Genomic DNA, 22,326 nt, shown 5'->3' on the forward strand with positions numbered 1-22,326 from the left:
CACGGAGCATGATTGTAGTGCATTATTGACTGAGTAAATGAAGGAGATATTTACTGGGAGGATATTGTAGGGGATATTTACGGGGAAGATAGACTTCAGGAGATGGAGAGAAATGTCCACCTCACTTTTAATAAAATAAAATAGTTCTATGGAGAAAGCCATAGAGAGAAATATTCTAGAGACAGTGGGGGAAGAGCCCATAAAAGGGACTTTGCACATTTTTCCTGTAATGAAGAATGTCTTTAAATATACAACGTGATTTCTTTGAAAACAGTGTTAAAGAGGCACGGCTGGGGAAATGAAACCACTGAGCCCTTGGGATGCCAAAACTGGGCTCTTAGTTAGAGACAAAGTAATTCCAGCCTGTGATTCACTTGAAAGCTTTCATCTCCCTGAGCAGCTAAAGCCTGGGGATTCCCTGCTGGAGATAGGCGATAAAGTGGCTATAGCCAGAGGGTAAGATGATTGAGTGGAGATAGGAAACTCTCTTTAATCTAGCATTTGTAAAGCTCAGGGAAAAGTGAAGAGAGAGGGAGAGAGGGAGAGACAGAGGCAGAGAGAGAGGCAAAGAGAGAGAGAGAGGGAGGGAGGGAGGAGGAGGAAGAATAGGAAGAAGAAGAGGAGGAGGAGGAAGAGGAGGAGGAGGGAAGAGAAGAAGAAATTCCCTCTCTTGTTTCTCTGATTCATTTGTGGTCCCTTCGCATCTTATAACAAGCTCATGTTTATAAAGCTGAACCATTCAAATCTCTACCGTAGATTTATTTCTTCCCAATTTTTTCTCCCCTCCCCCCTCATCTATGATCGAGCTACCCCACCGCTACACCCCCACCCCCCACCAAGCATCCTTGATGACCATCTCATAGCTGCGTGGGAAGCAGTCCATGCACAGAGTCAACAGAATTGACCACCTGAGCTCACTTTAGACTTTCTGAAGAGGCTACTCTTTGTCTACTAAATACCCCTTCTCTCCCTCTTCCTTACAAACTACCACAATTTTATGTGGGCAGCAACATGCTCCGCCAGAAGACTACCTTTCCTAGACTTACTTATAGCTAGAAGTGGCCAGTGAAATGCAAGTAGAAGTCATTGGTGAGGATTCCAAAAAGACTCTCATCTAGGAGGTACTTTTTTTTTTGGTTTTGGTTCTTCCTCCTTCATGCTGCCCAGAACACAAATGCGAAGGCTGTACTGAAGTAGCCATATTGTGACATGGAGGTGGCTTTGAGAATGGAAGTCAAGGACTGAGACTAGTGGAACAGAAAGCTAGAAGGAGCCCAAATCCCTGATCATTTGGAACTGTTGTGCCATCCCTGAACCACCTAACCTCAGACTTATTTTATGAGAGAGGAAAGCAACTTGTATCTTGCTTAAGTGACTGTTATTTGAGATTTCTGTTACATGTATGTGAAAGTATCCATAAATGACAAAGACGCTTCAAGGCATTTCCAAATATGCCCATCAGTGCCACACGTTTTCTGCTTATGGAGACTCAACCTGGAATAGCATCTCTGCCAAGACACCGTCTCTGGCTGCTCCTGACTCCCCCATTCACTCCCTTTCCTTGGCTGAGGGCTGCCCAATCACCCCCTTTCCTTGCTTGAGTGCTGTCTAACATTCTGACCATCTGGTCTTCCCCCAGGGACGGTGAGTAAGTGCACATGAGTCAGAATAGCAGTGCTAAGTACATAACCCATTTTTTTCCCCTCAAATATCAGCATACTACAATATATTCAGTGGGTTCTCAATACATACTTATTAAATTGAAACTAAAGACTATTACTTGTCATACCCTGAAGAATTAACATTTTCCCCCTGTACCTCTTGAATATTTGGGGGCCAAAGTTAAATGTGTATATTTTCATATAGAAAGAACTGATTTTTTTTCTCAGTTTAGCCATTGAGAAAATATGGAAGCAGGTACAAAGAACAGGATACTTGGGCTAGAAGGGATACTGGAGGTCAGGATTAAGCTGTCATGGAAAAACAAAGTTCACCTCTTAATGACCAAGAGAAAATGAGAAGGCCACCGTGGAAGGCTCAAAGGACCGTGTGCAATGTTTCAGGTAACCTGAGAGGAAAGCAAAAGACCTGGAATAAAAACAATTAATGGGAAAAAACCAAGGAATTATTCCCAACATCTTGGTCATCTTGAAAAGAAATAAAATGAAAAGTTAATTAATTGTGCTAAAGAGGGAGGAAAATGAGAAAAATTTTAAAGAGTCTGTGAAATGCACAAAATTAAAAAAAAAAAAAAAAAAAAAAGACAGACACAAACTCTGATGCTTTAAGTTCTCCTAGGAAGAAATATTTAAAAACCACTTTGATTGCCCAGCTAGGGAACTTTGCTGTTGACGAGTCAGTTGACAAGAGGAAAAGATAGGTAAGTAACTCTTTCAAATGGGATTTAGAGCAGTCATGAGCAGAGAAATCCCCACGTCTTCCCATCTGGTCTTCTCATTTGAAGACAATCTGGCTGATGGGTCTGCAACCTCAGAATCAACAGAGGGTGCGGCGAGAGCTCAGAGGCTGATCTCACCTGTGGTTGCCTGTACCCGTGCCGGCTTGCTCTTGTGCCTGCCCTTCTCTGCTGTGAGGAGGATGGTGTATTCCTGCCCAGGTTCCAGGCCTTTCAGGATGTAGGAGGTGGTGCCTCTGGGGAGCTGCACCTCCACTGGCTGGCCCGAGGGAAGACTGTAGTTGAGGCGGTAACGGTCAAACTTAGCCAGCGGCATCTGCCAGCGCAGGGTCACGCTGGTCTCCGTAGGTTCAGAAACCTGAAGGTCCTTGGGCGCGTCCAGGTCTGGGAGGAAAACAGAGAGTTGAACACCCTTCAGGCTTCAGGGCACGACTGCTTCTGGGGCTGAAAGCTGGTTGTGGGCTACAGTCCTAGGTCTGCCGTAGCGCTGTGTGGCTTCAGGTGACTCAGGTGTCTGAGTCTTAGTTTTCACCTTTGTGAGATGCTGTTATTGCACGGTACCTCACTGTGTTTTTGAAAGATTAAAAATAATATAGTGGTATATCCATACCATGAAATGATACTCAATTAAATGCATTTAAAAGGAACTGATTATTGATACAAGACACAATTTGGATGGATCTCAAGAGAATTATTCTTAGCGAAAAAGCCAATCTCTAAAGGTTGCATATTGTATGATTCCTTTTATGTAGCATTCTTGAAATAACAAAATTGGATGAAGACCAGATCAGTGATTGCCAAGGATTAAGGTGAAGGGGAGGGTGGGAGTTGCCTTGGCTATAGAAAAGTGTAGCAAGAGCGACCCTTGTGATTGGAACTATTTGGTGTCTGACTGTAGTGGTAGATGCCAAAATCTACAAGTGATAACAAGTGGTAGCTTCCAAAATCTACAAGTGATAACATAGAACTAAATACACACACACATACACACACATACACACACACACACACACACACAGTTGAGTGAAATCTGAATAAAGTTGATAGAACATATCAATGTCAGTTTCCTGGTCCTGATAGTTTTCTGTAGTTACACAAATGTTACCAATGGGGGGAACTACACAAAGGGTACAGATCTCTCTGTATTCTTTCTTACACCGCATGTGAATCTACAATTACCTCCAAATAAAAAGATAAAAAAGAATATGCATAAGTGCTCAGCATTGGATCCTGCATAATGATCTCCCCATACCAGCCACCCCTTATCATCATAGTCCCAGGGGGAGATAAGCAGGAGGCTGGTGGAGAGGTAAAGGGACGAGTTTTCTTTTTTACAAATTTTCCAGAAAAAACAAACAAACTCGCAGAAAGAATCAGCGGCCTCAAATCATGTAGCCCCTCAGCATCCTCACTCAGAGGCTGGAGCTGCAGGATGCAATGAGTAAGAGCAAAGATTGCCTTAAACTATGCTTCTGCCGCTTATAATCTATATGATGGGGGTATGCAATACACGTTAAGTGTTTGCTAAGAGAAAAGCCCCCAGATGTGTTTTGATTAGTCAGTGGTTTATAAAAAATGGAATCGGTTGCCAACTTGCAAAAGTTTGTAGATCTCTTATAAAGTCTGGTTCCAATTTTTTGTAAAATATCCCCTGTCCCCCTTCCTGCATAGAGAGTAGCGTTAGGATCATTCACATGGGGAGTGCTTATGCTACTTCTGAACGTGGACATCTGGGCTGGATGATCCTAGAAGCCCCTCTTTCCTCTGGGCATCTACTATTTCTTTTTAAGTAGGTTTCCTGCCTCCTGGGCCCTGTTGTGTCTGCTGGTGCTCATCCCGTGGAGGTGGGAATCCAGGCGGGCCTCACCTGTGGCCGCATTGATGGTGGTTGGGTCGCTCTCCTTGTCCCCCTTCACGGCAGACACTCCAATACCATATTCAGTTCCTGGCCTCAGACCTAAGAGAGAACATGCAGGTTGAGATTCGGCCCAAAACTGGACAGACTTTCAGAAGGCCATAAAAATGGCCCTGAACTAGTCCCTGAAGGCTACGATTTCTCAATGTCTGGACTGTTTCACAGCCTGACTCACTGATGCCCAAGTGAGATGGATAGCTGGAAAGTGTTTTTTTTCACTCTCTGGAGGGTTGCAACTTAGGGACATGCCCCCAGGGCCAGTTGGGTCAGGGATGCGGAGCTCACCTGTGAGTGTAGTTTTGGTTGTGGTTTGTTGGCTCCTGGGGACTTCTACCTCGGCATGGTCACCTCCAGAGATGGGTGCGTACTTAATTCTGTAACTGTCGGCGGCCGCCTTGACGTTCCTCCACTCCAGGGTGATGCTGTTTTCTGTCTGGGAGATGCGGCGGAGATTTCTGGGTGCATCCAGGCCTGTTTGGGAGGGGAAGGGGCATTGGTATTGAGAACACCAGGCACCAGAAGAGAGGGAGTCCTTGACAGTTCAAGGTGAGACATGAAAGGTGCCTGCCATTGGAGAGAAATGACAAAATTGCCCACACACTCCTCTGGCTCAATAGCTAATGCGCACATCTAAACAAATACTACATACTTGACACTTGCCTCATTATTAAAGTGCATGATACCTCAATCATTCACGTTTTCCACCAATTTTGTGCTTAATAAAAACTGTACAGAAACTTGCAAATAAGCTCTGTGACTGTATGTGTTGTATTCATCACTGGATTTTTAATAACTCACACGAAGCTTACCGAGCTCTGAAAAAATACTTAGTGAATGAATGATTGACACTTTGGTACTTTTAAGATAGTGCTGTAGGCTAAGAGGTTAGAAGGCATCTTTGTCATTTATGTTTTCCATATACTGCATTTTATTATTAAAATATTTATTTAAATTTTGTTTTACCCAAAATGTCTGAGAATATCAGACCAGCATCTTCTATGTAGGCAAAAATTTTCTTTTGCCTTAGAAGGTTATTTGGGGTAATATTAATCAATCAATTGCTACAGTATTTTAAAATAAAACTTAAAGGAATGAAAATCCCCTTTCCACTGTTTCCACTGTAAAAGGAGCCTGGAAGACAGCCCGACATGGAGTGGGGATGGGAGTCTGGCAATCTTTCCTTTCCTGGGGCTGTTAGCAGGGGGAGGCCCGTTACCTGTTGTGAAGGTCTCTCTGGCTGGGATGCTGGACATGTCGGCCCTGCGGGAGATGAGGGAAACCTCGTAGTCTGTGTCTGGCTTCAGGCTCCCGATGGAGTACTGGTTCTCCTCGTGTGTGAGGTCGATGCTGGTTCGGTCGCCTGGCACATCTTTGATCCCGTATGTGAGCTCGATGCTGTCGATCTCGGCCAGGGGCTTGGACCAGGTGATCAGAGCGGTCGTGTCCGTAACGTCTTTCACTTCGATCTGGCTGGGGGCGTCCAAGCCTGTGACAGGCAGAGGACAGAGGGGTTTCAGAGATCAGGGCCAGTGCCAAGGGCTGAGCAGAGAGAGGGCTTGTAGCCTTCCAGATCCGTGAGTGTACGTTCAGGTGCGTACTGGCCAACTGACCTTATTTTGTCTTTCGGAACCTCAGTTTCCTGTTTGATATGCTATAAGTAGGGATGATGACAGCTACCTTGTAGGGTTTTTGTTTTTTCAAACATTAAAGGAAATAATGCATGTGGAGCATCTAGCACAGAGCCTGCAATGTAGTAGTTATATGATAAATGGCTGTGACTATATTATTATCACCATCATCATCATCATAAGTTGAAGAAACACACTTAGGGGCTACTTCACTTGAAAAACATTGACTTAGCCTCTATGGTTTTTTAATTAGGCAAAACTCCCTAATTGGTAACTTCTCTATCCAAATAATGAAACAGAAAAGTGAGGCAATGACTGTCTTGACAATGTATGGAAAGTTAGTTTTTGTTTTTGTTTTTGTTTTAAAATTTATTAATTTATTTATTTTTGGCTGTGTTGGGTCTTCGTTTCTGTGCGAGGGCTTTCTCTAGTTGCGGCGAGCGGGGGCCACTCTTCATCGCGGTGCACGGGCCTCTCACTATCGCGGCCTCTCTTGTTGCGGAGCACAGGCTCCAAACGCGCAGGCTCAGTAGTTGTGGCTCACGGGCCCAGCTGCTCCGCGGCATGTGGGATCTTCCCAGGAAAGGGCTCAGACCCGTGTCCCCTGCATTGGCAGGCAGATTCTCAACCACTGCGCCACCAGGGAAGCCCGGAAAGTTAGTTTTGATGAAAATAATTCAGGCAAGAAAGTCATGGCTATCTCAAGCCTTGCCTGTCTTTGAGGCCTCATCTTGGCCTTCCTCCTGCCCTGCTGCTCACCTCCTGCCCCACCTGCTCTGGGCTTCCTGCTCTGACAGCATACTTCTCCTCCAAGAGCGCCCCGTGTTGTTTCTCACCCCCAGCCTCTACACTTGCTGTTCCTCTGTTTCTTCTTCCTGAGATTGCTCCTCTCCCTCTAAAAATCTCCTATTCATCCTTCAAAACCCCACTCATATGTCACTTTCTAACAAGAACCATTGTCTGACCCTGTTGCAAACAGATAAACACATACTCCTTCCCCTAGGGGTATAAAGTTTCAGTTTGCAAGATGATTAAGTTCTAGAGATCTGCTGTACAGCATTATGCCTCTGGTTGACAGTACTCTATTGTGCACTTAAAAACGTGTTAAGAGGGTAGATCTCCGGTTAAGTGTTCTTACCACAGTCAAGAATAAGAGCTTCCTAGTATTGTGCTTTTCTCACTATTCTGTAACAGATTTCTCTACAGTTTATTCAAACCGTCTTATACAATCTAGATACGGTCATTCAGAGAGTCGGTCTTTGACCTTTTTGAATCCCGAGTGTAGCATCAGGCTTTGCCATTTATGTCTTTACTCTTTTTTTTTCTAATTAGATAAATAATTTTAATGCGTTAAAACATTATACAGTAAAACATACCAGGCTGAAAATTAAGACATTAAAGCATTCAGTCAATGTTTCTTCATTTTTTAAAATAGTTAAGTTTGTGTTTTCAGCACTGGTTGAGGAAACAAGATCAGATGAAAGGAACTTGGTTTTATAAAGGGATTGAGAAGGAGGAATAATTCATAGCTGATTGTGAGAAATCTGCAGAGTCTAGTTTTTGAACTCTATGCGTTGATACATTAGTCTCAGCTCACAGATGTTGAAGCCGTGAAATCCACAGTGAAAATGATACTGCAATTCAGCAGTGAAGCCTCCTGTCCTATGATCTTCAAGGTGCTAGGAAACACCTGAACCATACCTACTACCTTTCTTAACAGCCCTTTCATTAAAGAAGTTGAGATTCAGTCAAGGACACCGATCTCGCCCTAGGTTCAGAACCCTTCAATACAGGAGATTACTATGCTCACTATGCTCACCATGTGCCAAGCACAGTGCTTTGTCGTTTAAGTCTTAACTCTCATGACTGTACCGTAGGAAGATATATGAACCCGGTTTCCAGATGGTGGGTCTAAGGCTTAAAGAAGTGGATCTACCCAAGGTGATGGTTATTGGTGAAGCTGGAATTCAAGCTCAGGACTGTTTGGATCCAAAGCCCAGGCTCTTTCTCCTTTAAATGATGCCTCTCAAAAATATTTACATATCAGAAATGGTTGTCATACAATCTCTATATAGAGCTGAGAGGGAAGGAGCTAAATATGAAATTTTTAAGATCCTTTAAATCTGGAAAAAGAGCAGGTATCAGCAAAATAAACAGGTAAGTATCTGCCTCTCAGTGTTGATATTTATGTGATTATGAAACTTCAAATGTTGGGATGTTTGTCCTTCAAGAAGAAGAAAATAAAGCAGCCAATCCCTAAATTTAGATTAAAAAGAAAAGGGCAGATGAAAGAAATGTCTTTTGTATTTTCAACGGGCCGTCTCTATAGCAAATAAGCATCTGCTTAATCTTTCTATGCCTTTCTGGTGATCTATGATTTTTTCTTGTTGGTACCCGCCTTCTACCTACCACAGTGCGATGTTGTCAGGATGATGGAAAACACTTGCTTATAAAAAAGACAATCTTATGAATTGGATCTGAGTTAAACAAAATGTGCAAATATTTAAATGCAAGATGTTCTTTCTTGTCATTAGTAAAGAGATTTAAATTTTCCAATCACCCCCTGCCAAGAAGAGTCAATACCTTAAATAGTTGGCACGTATGCTATCTTGAAGAAGATAAAGAGATTTTCCCAAATGTCAGTGCAAAACAATTTTATTTATTTATAAAAATTTGCTTCTTGATAGAACAACTCCAAATTCAGGATTTTCATTCCCCCCACCAAATGATCTAGCAGTGCCAAATCCTACTCTACGCCCAAGAAATTCTGATATCTTTAGCACTGAGTCACATTTTATTTAAGTTTCTGTTGAAGACACGGCATCAACACTCTACATAACCCAGAGCCTAGTCAATGTTACTGGTAATGGGGTTATTAAAGTCATAAAACTAAACCCAGGCTTAAAATTCTGGCCCTGATAGTATTAACCATGTGGTGTTATTTAAACTGATTCAGCTTCTTTAAGCCTCAGTTTTGACTCTTGAAAAATAATAGCATTAATATTTTCCCTACCTTTTCCATAGGACTGGGTACTAATATTAAATAAGATAGTATGGTAGATTATTTATTTTCCTGTATCAGTGCCCCTTTGAAATGTCACTCTGAAGCTTCTCTTATACAGAGATGGATCTTTTCCCCACCCCTTCAATCTGGACTGGCCTTGAGATTTGCTTTGATGGAAGTGACCCAGTGTCTTTTGTGAACCTGCTCCGCCGCCGTGAGATCAGGCCCAGGCTAGCCCACCGGAGGCTGAGGGACCATGTGAGGCAGAAGGGCACCGTCCTGGCTGAGGCCATCCTAGGCCAACCAGCCCCCAGCCCATACAGATGCATAAGTGAGTCCAGTCAAGAACAGAAAAACTGTCCAACCCCAAATCACCAATGTGCAAAAGTATCGTTTCAAGCCATAAAGTTTGGAGCTTGTTTTTTATGTAGCAAAAGCTAATTGAGGGCTTCCCTGGTGGCACAGTGGTTGGGAATCTGCCTGTCAATGCAGGGGACGCGGGTTCGAGCCCTGGTCCAGGAGGATCCCACATGCCATGGAGCAACTAAGCCCATGCGCCACAACTACTGAGCCTATGCTCTAGGGCCCGTGAGCCACAACTACCAAGCCCGTGTGCCACAACTACTGAAGCCTGCATGCCTAGAGCCCGTGCTCTGCAACAAGAGAGGCCACCACGATGAGGGGCCCACGCACCACAACTACAGAAAGCCCACGCGCAGCAGCGAAGACCCAATGCGGCCAAAAATATAAATAAAATAAATAAATTTGTAAAAAAAAAAAAAGCTAATTGATACAGATGCTGTGTAAGAGGGCATGTTATCAACCAGAGATGCTTTGCAGTACAATCAGCTTTATCCTTGTGTCAGTGGTATTAAAGGTGATACTCACGGGTGGTTGTCACCCTCTTCAGGCCTGGGCCCCGGGTATTGTTTTTCACGATGTGCAGGGATATCTCATACTCTTGCCCGGGAGCTAGGCCAGTTTGCTGGTACGTGGTCTCCGGCCTCCGCAGGCTTTTGGTGATCTCTCCCTCATCTTCTTTATTCTGAAATATAGAGGCACCTTTGTAAGACCTAAGGAGGTACCAGCTCCTTCATTTATGTGATTCATTCATTCTGTATTCATGCCTTCCTCTTTCATACTTTCATCTATCACTAGGCACTTACTAAGCATCTGATCAGTATGGCAGGTGCTGAGGATATAGAGAGATGAATATATCTCTCAAGTTGGTTTCTCCCTCCCACAGACCTCTCTACTCACCCCTTTGACACTCAAGTCAAATGACGGGCATGAAAACCAAAGGAACTCTGGAGCCACCAAATCAATCCTTCCTTTCATAGACGAGGAAGCCAGCACCCCAGAAGTCAGGTCATTGTCCCATCTTCCAAACAGCTAGTAAGAGGCAGAGCCTGACTTTGAACTCAGGGACCCACTTTCCTGCCTCACATGTGCTTTTAGGCACAGAGAGAAAGGATACTCAATCTCAGATATGCCTGGAGGCATTCTGAGACAGAGACCATGTCTTATCTTCTTTGCCTCTGAGTGGAGATTTGTAAGACTGTAATGGGTACTCGGAACATAGAGATGACTTGCCATCTATTTACTTAGGCTCTCAGCCCTAAGTGCCGTGCTTATTGACTTCTTAAGTCACTTAAAAATAGATGCAGATGCACAGGGGCTACTTAGAGCCTTGTCCCCCACCAAAAGCCAAGGAAGTGAGTTGATAGAAAAGTCTACAGAGCCCTGTGAGCATCTTTCAGATGCTCGTGGTCGAAGGTGCCGACTCCTCTGTGCTCCTTACCATATTCCGGAAGATGACCTCCCACGTTTCAAAAGCGATGTCCAGAGGATCCCACTCCACTTCCACAGATGTCTCCCTGATGGACTTGAACTTTAGACCTTCAGGTGTAGGCAGGTCTGTCAGGAAGAGCACAGAGAGGAGGTAAAGATGACTACATGTGTGGTGGAGGGGACAGACATGATTCCACTAAACCCCACAGGGCTGTCTGTCAGAGCTGGAGTCTATTTAAGGGTTCTCCTGGATTGCCGTCTAATGTGAGGCATCATGGAAATTAATATCAATGTAAGGACCAACCATATGATTGAATACTGGCAATTTCATATGCTTAAACCTAATATGACAATAGACTTTGAAATCAGACAGATGGGCTAGAATCTCAGCTCCATCATCACAACTTTTGTGTGCTTGGTTGAGTTAACAAAATGCCCTGAGCCTCAGTTTCATCATCCAAGAGAAGGAGCTAAGTACGCCTACCCCTTGGGAATGTTTTGAGACTGCTGAGTCCCACAGTGACTGCTGGCCATGGTCCCTGACCTGAAGCACAAGTTTAATAAAAGCAGCCAATGTTACTATTACTAACCAAAAAAGAACCAATTTCTAGCCACAGCTTGCTTTTTAGGAGTGGAGGTAATTATTCTGATGTTGGACTCTTAAAGGAAGAATAACTTGAATCTTGATGTTTCCACTTTTGTATTTTTTAAATACATAGACAGTAAGCTCCATAGAAAGATAGTAGTAGAATAGAGTACTTAAGACTGCCAGGGTTCAAATCCTATCTCTACTACTTATTAACTGTGTGATATGGGATGAGATGCTTAACCATTCAGAGTCTCAGTTTCCTCATCTGTAAAATGGGTTAACAGTAGCTCCTGTCTCATAGGGTTATTGTGAGTTAAATGAGTTAGTATGTGAGGACTTTCTTTAACAAATATTCAATGGGTTATAGGAAAAAGAATACATATATATGTATAACTGAATCACTTTGCTGTACAGCAGAAATTAACACAACATTGTAAATCAACTATACGTCAATAAAATTTTTTAAAAATTCATTGGGCTTAACTGGATTCCAGAGTTTTAACTAGTGTAACTGCATAAAGACAGCCATAGAGCTACAGGGGCAAAGGTGAGGCAGTAACTCATGGGGGGGGGGCTATGTACTGGACAGGAGGAGGGCAGTTGAGGCTGCCGAGAGATGCTCTGCTCACTCACAAGTGGCCACCCTGGCGCTGACAGGAATGCTCTTCTTGTTCTCCAGGATAGCGAACACACGGATAAGGTACTCCACGCCAGGCTCCAACTCCTGGATGGTGGTGGACGTCTGGTCTCCAGGGACGCGGAACTGCATTTCTAGGCCATCTTCATGGGTGGGCGTGTACACGATGAGGTACTCCGTGACCCGCATCTCATTTTCCCAGGCCAAGTTTATGGTCTCTTCCGTCACTTCTGTCACGATGAGGTCTTTGGGAGGGGACACTGGCAAGAATAAGGAAGGACAGTTTGGGTCAGATGGTGTCATAACGCACTCTATGAATTCTCTCTTGGTTTGTTTCCCTGGACCTGTCTCTTCCCCCAGTCACGGAGCCCTGAAATCCACCTTCCATTTTCTAAAATGCAGACTCATCAAGGACCCTCCTGCTGTGACCCATCTTCAAAACCTTTGGTGGCCATCCCTTGCCTTCAGGCTAAAGTTCCAGGTCTGCAGTGTGGCCTTCAGGGCTCTTTGTGAACTGGCCCCTCCGACTTCTCCACTCCCTGGACCTTAGTTCAGATTCAGGCCCTCTGCATGGGAAAGTGCAGCCTGGGCTTGGCTTTCTGCTCTGAACTTCACGTCATACATTCTTAGCACTGGAAGGGTATTTTGGGCTCATCTGGTCCAACTCTTTCCTTTTCTTAGAGGTGAGTGAGGCAGAGGGACTTGCTCAACTTTGCTTACTCATCAAATTTGGAACGTACCTCTCCTCCCGGCCAGCCTGGTCTTCCTTCCAACCAGGCTTGCCTGGCTTGGCCATGTCAAACACAGAGCCGTGTGTTTGTTTTTATGTGCCAATGGCTTTAATCAAGGCAGAAAGTCTCCATTATGACAGGTATATAAGGGTGGATGAGGGAAGTACAAAGAAGACCCTCATTAAACATGAGCATTATTGGTCTTTGCTGTGTTTTCACTCAACCAGTGTTTACTTACTGAATACCTGCCCTGTGCTAACTGCTGGGATAATGCTCCTTTAAGGCACTCACAGTCCTTGGGATAAAAGACAGCAACAAAAAGGTGATTTAAAAGACGGGCCTGCTTCATAGGTGATCAGCACTTCATCTTTAGCTGAATGTGCGTTTAAAACAGTTTGTTTTATGTAATCTCACTGTCCATTCAATTTAGCTGAGTTTTTACTTCCATCCAAATGAGGGATTTAGTTCATTATTGGTTCCATGTCAATACAGAGTAGGAAAGAAGGTTGATATTTAGCAAAAGGGAGGTGAGCGTTTCATCTACCCTCTTCGTGGGCACTGGGTGTTAAACTCAGTGTAGATGAGTTACCCAGATTCAGGTACCAGCTCTGTGATATATAAGCTGTGTGTCCTTGGGACAATTCCATAACCTCTCTGAGCCTCTGAGCCCTCAAATCGGTAGCTCTGTAACAGGTGAGTCAAAGAGTCTGTGTGTATGTGTGTGTGTGTGTGTGTGTGTGTGTGTGTGTGTGTTTGGTATAACACACAGTTCTCCAGCACATGCCAACTCGATGGTGGCCGTCATCACGCTAGTTTGCTGGAGCGCTGGTACTCACCCTGCGAGCAGTCTTCCCCGGTGTAGCCCTCATTGCAGATGCAGCGGCCGGAGACGCACTGCCCCCAGTTGCTGCAGTCGTTGGGGCAGGAGCGCTGCCCGCAGTCCAGCCCAGTGAAGCCCTCGTGGCACACGCACTGGCCATCCACGCAGCGGCCCTGGCCGTGACAGTCGTCGGGACACCTGCGCTGCCCGCAGTCCTTGCCCGTGAAGCCCTCGTGGCACACGCACTGGCCGTCCACGCAGCGGCCCCGGCCGTGGCAGTCGCCGGGACAGGAGAGGTCTGCGCAGTCGGGGCCGGTGAAGCCGTCCTCGCACACGCACCGCCCGTCCACGCAGCGGCCCCGCTGGCTGCAGTCCCGGGGGCAGCGCAGCTCACGGCAGTCCTCACCCATGTAGGCGTCGTCACAGACACACATGCCGTTCACGCAGCGGCCGTGCTGGTGACAGTCATGGGGGCAGCTCATCTCGCCACAGTCATAGCCCTGGAAGCCGAGTTCGCACTTGCAGCGCCCCTGCACGCAGCGCCCGCGGCCGTGACAGTCGTTGGGGCACCGCAGCTGCCCGCAGTCCTCCCCGGTGCGACCCTCGTCGCACACGCACTGCCCGTTGACGCAGCGGCCGTGGCCGCTGCAGTCGCGGGGACACCGGAGCTCGCCGCAGTCCGCGCCCGTGAAGCCGTCGTCGCACTCGCAGTGCCCGTCCAGGCAGCGGCCGCGGTCGTGGCAGTCAGAGGGACAGCGCTTCTCGCTGCAGTCTGCACCCGCGAAGCCCTCGTCGCACACGCACTGGCCCTCGTCGCAGCGGCCGCGGCCGTGGCAGGCGTGGGGGCAGGCGAGCTGGCCGCAGTCCTCACCCACGAAGCCCTCGTCGCAGTAGCAGGTGCCGTTGACGCAGCGGCCGCGGTCGAAGCAGTCGTTGGGGCAGATGAGCTCGCCGCAGTCGTCGCCCGTGAAGCCCTCATCGCACACGCACTCGTTCTCCACGCAGCGCCCGCGGCCGTGGCAGTTGTGCAGACACAGGGGCTCGTTGCAGTCCTCGCCGGCGAAGCCGTCCTGGCACACACAGCGGCCGTCCACGCAGCGGCCGTGCTCCTCGCTGCAGGGCACCGGGCAGGGCTCCTGGCCACAGTCCACCCCCGAGTAGCCTTCGAAGCAGACGCAGGTCCCGTTCATGCACTTGCCCTGGTCATTGCAGTCGCTGGGACAGGCCAGCTGGCCGCAGTCATCCCCCATGAAGCCCTTGTCACACACGCACTGCCCGTCCAGGCACTGGCCTCGCAGGTGACAGTTGCCTGGACATTCAGGCTCAGAGCAGTTGGGGCCTTTCCAGCCCGGTTCACACACACAGCCACAGCCTTCAGTGCTGAAGTTGCCCCGGCCGCTGCAGAAGGGCTTGGTGTCCAGGCGGCCTGCAGGGAGGGAAGAGAACAGAGGCTCTCCACTGAGCACCAGCAGCCCAGTTTCTTGGTTTCTAGCCACAAACCCCAGATTCAAATTCAGCCAGAGCACGGTTGCACCCTCAGGCCCCATCTGGCTTGAAAACCACTTGCTTATTGTGTGAAATCAGTTGGGGCCTCATCTAATGATACTAGGTGGGAATTCTTAACCTGCACTCTCTGAAATTGTAGGTTCATATGCAGATTGTGTGTGTGTGTGTGTGTGTCTGTGTGTGTGTGAGTGTGTGTGTGTGTGTGTGTGTGTGTATTTCCATCCCTGGGGAGAACTCCCATAGTTTTCATCAAATTTTCAAGTATTCCTGTGACTCAAAGGTTACGAATCACTGCCTGTGCAACGCATTATGCTGGCCTGTGTCGTTACTTTTCCCGTACCTAGCCAAGGTCAGACATACAGGAGAATAAGTATTTCACCAAGAAATAATTGTTGAACTGAACTCAGTTCTGATGCCTCGACTCAATAGCTGTGCTGCATTTGCAAAAAAATTTAGACACTCTGGAGCTGTTTCTTCATCTGTCAGGTGGGACCAATGGCCCACTTCCCTGGGTAAATCAGGTTAAACGAGGACATTAAGGACCTGCTGTTGTGCTTACTGTGATTTCCTTTTGCAGAGTGTTTTGGGTCGACTCAAGTTGTTCTATGTGTTTATGTGACCAAAACTTTCTAAATTTTTTGTAACTGAAATGAGGCAGCTAAGGAGTGGCTTTCTAATTCTGTTAGGACAACTTTCTATTTGGCTCAGGCCTCACAAAGCTCATGTGCGTCCATCTTTTTTCCTCTCTATCCTGAAAGCTGCGGCGGTGGGTGAATACGAGGAATACGTGGTCAGGGCTGCTGTGACTCTGGCTCTTTGAAGTCTCTGTAATGTCTTGGCTTAACTTGCAGCAGTGGCTGGTGTGGTCTCCATGGAGCCAAGGAGAAGAAACAAACAAAACTCGCTCCATTTTCTCTGCATCTAAATACAGTTGAATTAATACACTTTATCTCCTTCCTGACAGCAGGAGGGAAGTCAATTTTAAGAAAAAAGTTGGCTTGGAAAGTGAGAATCTAAACCTATGTTGTCTAGTATGGTAGCCACCAGACACACGTGGCTTCGAAACAACTGAATTGTGGCTAGTCTGAATTGAGATGTGCTCTAAATGGGAACTACATAACACACTGGATTTCAAAGACTTAGCATAAAAGAAAAGAATGTAAAATATCCATTAACAATTTTTGTATTGATTCCAAGCTGAAAGATTATTTACTTGTATTGGATAGATGATTAAAATCATTTTTACCTGTTCCTTTCATTAATGTGACTACTGGAAAAGTTAAGATTAATTACATACATGGCTCAGATTACAGTTCTAACGGACAGCACTGCATTAACCACTTTTTTTTTTTAACCCATTCTTTAGCATTAGTCCTATTGTGTAACTCGCCTCTGCGTTTTGCCAGGGAGTTGACGGAAGTGGAAGATAAAGTAATTTGTGCATAAAGAAAACTTTTTTGTTGTTGCTTTTGCCTTGGAAACCTAAAGGATATCCTATAGTACTCTCCACTTACAACAATTAGGGCTACTCTTGAAATAATCTGCCAGAATAATTTCCAGTATTTTTTATGAGCAGCAGAAATAGAGATGTTCATCTCTGATTTGAAGCTGTTGAAGCCCCTGTAGCTCTATCAACTTTAGGGAATGAAGATGAAGACAAAATTCCAAAGTGGCACAATTCCTTAAAAAAAAGATGCACCTGGAGACAGGGTATCACTGGGATAGCATGAGTTGTGGAGACACACAGGCACCTTCAAAGCTCCTATCTCTTATCACTCTTTGAGTCATCTTGTGCCAGTTGTTTAACTTTTTTGAGTCTCATTTCTTAGATCTATAGAAAGGGGGTATTAAACCTTATCTCAAAGGGTTGTTGGGAGGATCAAATGAGATAGTGAATTACAATTCCTGGTACATAAAGGGGCTCAATTCATATTGTGATCATCATCGTTGCTGCCATTAAACTGGAACACTTTTTCTATTTCCCACAGATTTTGCATCACCGTAGGCAGCATTGTAACTTTGCAAGAACACTGGGGTGTGGAATACTGTAGTTTAAGTCCTAACTTGGCCACTTATGGCAGGACCTTGAGGAATCCCAACTTCCTTCTAGGCCTTAGTTTCCCTATTTGTACAACGAAGTAATGGGGCTACATCACCACTTTTCAGAGAATGATCTTTGGGTTAGGGATTTCAAAATAAATTCATAGGTTTTAAGGGTAGAGAATGAGTAGATTTCATCGTCAAGTAAGTTTTAGAAACTCGTACTTAAACTAAAATAGGGTTTTTCAAAGCAGGACTTCTGAGAGGCCTGAAAATTCCTCTGAGAAACATTTGTTACCAAGACTCTCCAAGAGCAGAACAGAGATGAGTACGTTCTGCACAATCATTTGTCCATAAAATCTCTTTTGAATGAACACCTTGTGGGGCTAGTTCCCCAGGGAGCCCACTCTGGAAAACAACTGATGGATCCTGGCCTGCCCCTCGTTCCTCCCACGTGTACCGCGAGGGGCTGGGCCGGTCACCAGCTCCTACCTTCGGCGGGCTGGAAACAGCAGCCTGCTCCCAAGGTGCACTGCTCCCGCAGGGAAGACACCAGGTTCTCCAGCTCCTCCAGTCTGCTCAGAAGCTCCTTGACATCAGGAGCGGCGGCACAACCGCAGGCCCGGCGGGGGATGTTGATGCGGTGTGTGAAGACGATCTGGTTTTCCCCATCTACCGTGTGCTCCTGGAAGCTTTCCCTGGGCTCTGACAGTGGGACCAAGTCTTTCTCGCCACTGGCTGATTCCAGATCCACCGAGCACTGGGACCCCACAGGCAGCTTGATGTTGTAGACATGATTAAACACCACTGGCTGGTTCTCCTCTGGCAGGGTGACATTCAGCCCACTCTGTCGCTTGTGCCGGATGACTTTCTTGAGGACGCCACCTTCGGCAGGAAGGGCAAGCAGAGCTAGGAAGATGCCTGCCAACAGCCGAGTCACGACCCCCATGGTGGAGGTGGGTTTGGCTGAATGTTCCCGGGGTTCTACGGTCCTAGGGTATCTCACTCTTAGGCAGAACTGGGGATTTGGAAGCTGAGAGTAGAATCCAAATCAGTGGTTTCTGATCTTCTTGAAAGAATTCTCTTCTACAAGTAAACAAAGGAAAACAATAAGCTTGTTAGTATCTACTGTTCATTGAATCTATTGGATATCTGCAATTCCACGTGAATTTTGATTTATATTTCCTGTGTTTGAAGGTCTCCTTTTATTCCTTCAGTGTGCACTGCAGTGTGGATATAAAATGGTCTCTAAAAGAATTTTGCAATCTTAAAGGAATGACTTCACTCACTATTCAATATTTGGAAATATAGGGAGACAGCAGAAAGGACAAGACAGATCAGATGCGGGTTTGGATCTCAGCTCTAGTTCTGGGCCTTTGGGTAAGTTACATAACTCTTATTTGTCTTATTTCACTTCTGTACAGTGAAGATCATAATGTCAAGGTTAAAGTAATGATGAAAGTGAAAACAGTAAGTAGAAATCATTCATATAGTCATGAAGCCCTTTGCTATTTACTGGTTGAGCACATTGAGTGGTATGAAGGCTGTAGTCCCATAGATGTCCAGTAACTCTTCCCTCTTATTATTGACCCTCCAATCTAAGATTAACTCCATCTGCTGGTTTTCCTCTGCGGTGAGAGGCAGAAGTGAAAATGAAAGACTTTAGAAAGCAAACTGAGTTTTTACTGTAACTGAACATCTAACTAGTTATGTGGCTGTTGGTATAGTATTCTACCTCTTTGAACCTCAATTCCTCTTCTTTTCGATTTATCTCTAAAACCTTAAAAGGTCAAGTTTTTAGAAGAGCCTGACAGAATGTTCCTGAACCAGTTATCCAAACTATGACCAAGGGCAAGAGATGACTCAGAAAGATGTCCATGAGCCCTTGATGTCTTCTGCAATCAACAAGTACTTATTCTTTTCTTTTTTTAAATTAATTAATTATTTTTGGCTGCGTTGGGTCTTCATTGCTGCGCACAGGCTTTTCTCTAGTTGCGGCGAGTGGGGGCTATTCTTCCTTGTGGTGCACGGGCTTCTCACTGCAGTGGCTTCTCCTGTTGCGGAGTATGGGCTCTAGGCATGCGGGCTCAGTAATTGTGGCTTGTGGGCTCTAGAGTGCAGGCTCAGTAGTTGTGGCGCACAGGCTTAGTTGCTCTGCGGCATGTGGGATCTTCCCGGACCAGGACTCGAACCTGTGTCCCCTGCATTGGCAGGCGGATTCTTAACCACTGCACCACCAGGGAAGTCCCAACAAGTACTTATTCTATTCTAACTAAGTGTCGTACACTGAATCATACCTTCCCCTCCCCCCCAAATTCATACTTGAAGTCCTAACCCTCAGTGTGACTATATTTGGAGATAGGGCTCTTAGGGAGGTAATCAAGGTTAAATGAAGGTCATGAGGGTGGGGCCCTAATCTGATGATAGTATTGGTGTCCTTATAAGAAGAGGAAGAGACTCCAGATCTCTCTCTGACTCTGTCTCTGTGTCTGTTTGTGCACAGCAGAAAGGCCGTATGAGGACACAGTGAGAAGGTGGCCATCTGTATGCTTTATCATTCAAATTAGTTTCCTAATAAGAATTTGTGGATCTGTGATGTAGGCAAGCCCACTGAATGAAAATTATTATGAAGAGGGGAACTTGGCAAGTTCTCTTCTTTCAAACTACCATAGCCTATCTTAGTTGTTTACCGGACAAATATTTATTGATTGCGTAATCTACTGCAATTGTTTTAACTCTCTTTGCCTTCCACAAAGTCCTTCTTTCTCACCCTCTTCCCATCAATTCTTAGCTCTTTCTTTTTTTTTTTTTTTTTTTTATGAGAAAGGGCCATGGGCCAAGTTTGAAATGCTTTTGGACTTTTACCCAACACTTTTGTGTGTGTTGTTAAATGACTTAAATTTCCATCTAAAAGGCTGTTAGAATTGTCGGTTGAGACTTTAAGGCAACAAATCCAGGGAAATAATGACCAGAGTATGGGTTGAGTGAGGATTTTTCACTCTGTATGTGCACTGGCACAGCCAAATGCTGTATTGTTTGGAGGAAAGAAATGTGATTCTTGAGGGTTGTGTATTTTCCATATTGGCTCATGGTGGTCTGAGGGCAGGCGGATGTTTTTGCACTTTGGGAAAGACCCATTATACCTTCAGCGTGGTGGAAAATGTCTAGACTTTGGAATTAGACACACCTGAGTACAAATGCCACTCACTAACTCTGTGACTTGGGCAAGCTATTGATATTTATCCTCTTTAAACCGTGATCTCACTTTTGCAATGGGGTCAAAATCCTTCCAGAGGGAATTATGAATTAAAGATCTGCACAGAAAACACCCAACATAGTGTCAAGCCCGTAATAGGCACATATTAAAAAGTAGCTGCTATTTTGTTATGCTCTGAAGAACAAAACCTAGCATGAGTCCAGGCCAATAGCCTCCTTTTGCTTAAGCTTGACCTCTTCATTGAATCCAGTACTAAACCCAACAGCAACTTGGATCTAGATCAAAGAGGAGCTGCAGAATCACTGATGAGTGAGGGGGTAAACCTTGTGAAGATAAATTTACTAGAACTGGAAATACTTACACCAGAGGAGCAAATATACAAAGCAAGTAGTAACCTTTAAGAATGTAAAATTAAAAAAAAAAAAAAAAAAGAATGTAAAATATTCTCATGCAGACAACTGGCTTGTTAATGTCTCCTTTGAGGATAGACCTAGGGAAAATTACTTTAGATTACAGTTTGTGATATTTAGGTTAGACATGAAGGATCATGTTCAGACAGTAGGGCTTTTAAAATCGGAGAATGAGCAACTTATTCTGTAGAGATTCTTTAGAAAGCACAAGCAGATTCTTATCTTTACAGGAAGTGATCAGGCAATGGAAGGTCTGGAAAATGTCTTGTAGGGGGAAGGAGTGTGGACCTGTACATGTTTATTCTGTAGCTGAGAAAGCCAAGATTGAGAAGAACAGGATTCCTATGTATAGATCCTGGGAAAGCAGGAGCTGGCTTGTCCCTTCTGGCCTCAAAGGACAAAACAAGCATCAAAATGTGTGTACGTTAGGGGTGGAGAGGAGGGTTGGTTACAAGAAGGCAAATTTCAGCACAACAGAAGAAGTATGTTTCTAATTGGAATTATCCAATAGAAAGGGCTTCTTTGAGAATATGGCAAGCTCCAAGGCTCTAGAATGTAAACAGAAGAGTGTTGAAGAGCACAGGTTTGTAGACAAACTGTCTTGAGTCATTGTTCAACCACTTCCTCTCCCTTGGGCAAACTATCTATACCACAGGCCAGAGTCATTTCTTCAATGAAACATGCTACGAGTGTCCTCGTAGGACTACTGTGGAAAGTGCATGAGATAATGTGTGTGGTGGGAATGGTACAGTCTTTGGCAGCAGCAAGAGCTCAATAAAGGGGAGCTTTTGTTTTAAAAATATGGACTTCAATTAGTATTTTTTCCAGGATTTTCTTCCCTCCAACTCTTGAAACTCCTACCTTGGCATAATCGGTTCTGTTTTTCTAAGCAAGGGTGAGTTCTGCAGTGAAGTGAAGGAATCTCTGTCTCAGAGCCCCCAGGCAAATATGTCCTGGGAGATATCTCTATATTTATCTCTATCTCTATCTCTACATCTACATCTGTATCTACATCTTTATCTTTATCTACATCTCTACCTATACCTATGTCCATATCCCTGTCTACATCTATACCTGTATCTATCTATCTATCTATCTATTTATCTATCTATCTATCTACACTCTATCTACCTAGTTATCTATCTTCTATCTTTTATGAAGAGATTAAAGGATCTGTTTGACAATGTTTGCAAAGGTGAAAGGAGGGCAGCAGGAAGAGACACAGCCTTTGTATTGGCTCAATACATAGATTGTTGGGGTCACACATCCGGGACAAAGTGGCTATATCCAAGCCATGCATGTTGCCTTGCTCTGTAACCTGCCTTGGCATATATGCTAAGTGCAGAAAAATACACGTGTGGATCAGACTCTACTTTCTATTTTTATCAAAAGAAATTTTTAGAGCCAAATTAACTCTGTGATTGTGTTTGTGACTCTTTAGGTACCTTCATTCCTGTTAACTTCTCAAGCATAATTAATCTGGAGAAAAAAACAAACAAACAAAAAAACTACCTTAAAGATTTCTTCATGAGAGAGAAGGTTTAAGAAGAGGAAGAAAACTTTGAATTCTTTGGTCCAGAGCTGCGTTATTCAATATGGTAGCCACTAGCTACAAGTGGTTA

General features: G+C 45.0%; 1 protein-coding gene across 5 annotated transcripts in view; it reads right to left on the bottom strand.

Annotated features, from left to right (window-relative positions):
• Positions 1 to 22,326, bottom strand: part of TNC (tenascin C) — a 92,184-nt gene that overhangs the window by 47,459 nt on the left and 22,399 nt on the right. For all 5 annotated transcript variants that reach the window (XM_057548240.1, XM_007178136.3, XM_028165425.2 and 2 more), the window contains exons 2-10: positions 17,570 to 18,163; positions 13,548 to 14,957; positions 11,977 to 12,240; positions 10,765 to 10,880; positions 9,852 to 10,008; positions 5,548 to 5,817; positions 4,617 to 4,802; positions 4,284 to 4,373; positions 2,537 to 2,800 (exon numbers count right to left, since the gene is read on the bottom strand). In XM_057548240.1, coding sequence (XP_057404223.1) covers positions 2,537 to 2,800; positions 4,284 to 4,373; positions 4,617 to 4,802; positions 5,548 to 5,817; positions 9,852 to 10,008; positions 10,765 to 10,880; positions 11,977 to 12,240; positions 13,548 to 14,957; positions 17,570 to 18,026 — 3,214 coding nt within the window. In that variant the 5' untranslated portion in view covers positions 18,027 to 18,163. The remainder of the gene's footprint in view (positions 1 to 2,536; positions 2,801 to 4,283; positions 4,374 to 4,616; positions 4,803 to 5,547; positions 5,818 to 9,851; positions 10,009 to 10,764; positions 10,881 to 11,976; positions 12,241 to 13,547; positions 14,958 to 17,569; positions 18,164 to 22,326) is intronic.

Source organism: Balaenoptera acutorostrata, chromosome 6 (assembly GCF_949987535.1).
Source record: "Balaenoptera acutorostrata chromosome 6, mBalAcu1.1, whole genome shotgun sequence".
Taxonomy (NCBI): domain Eukaryota; kingdom Metazoa; phylum Chordata; class Mammalia; order Artiodactyla; family Balaenopteridae; genus Balaenoptera; species Balaenoptera acutorostrata.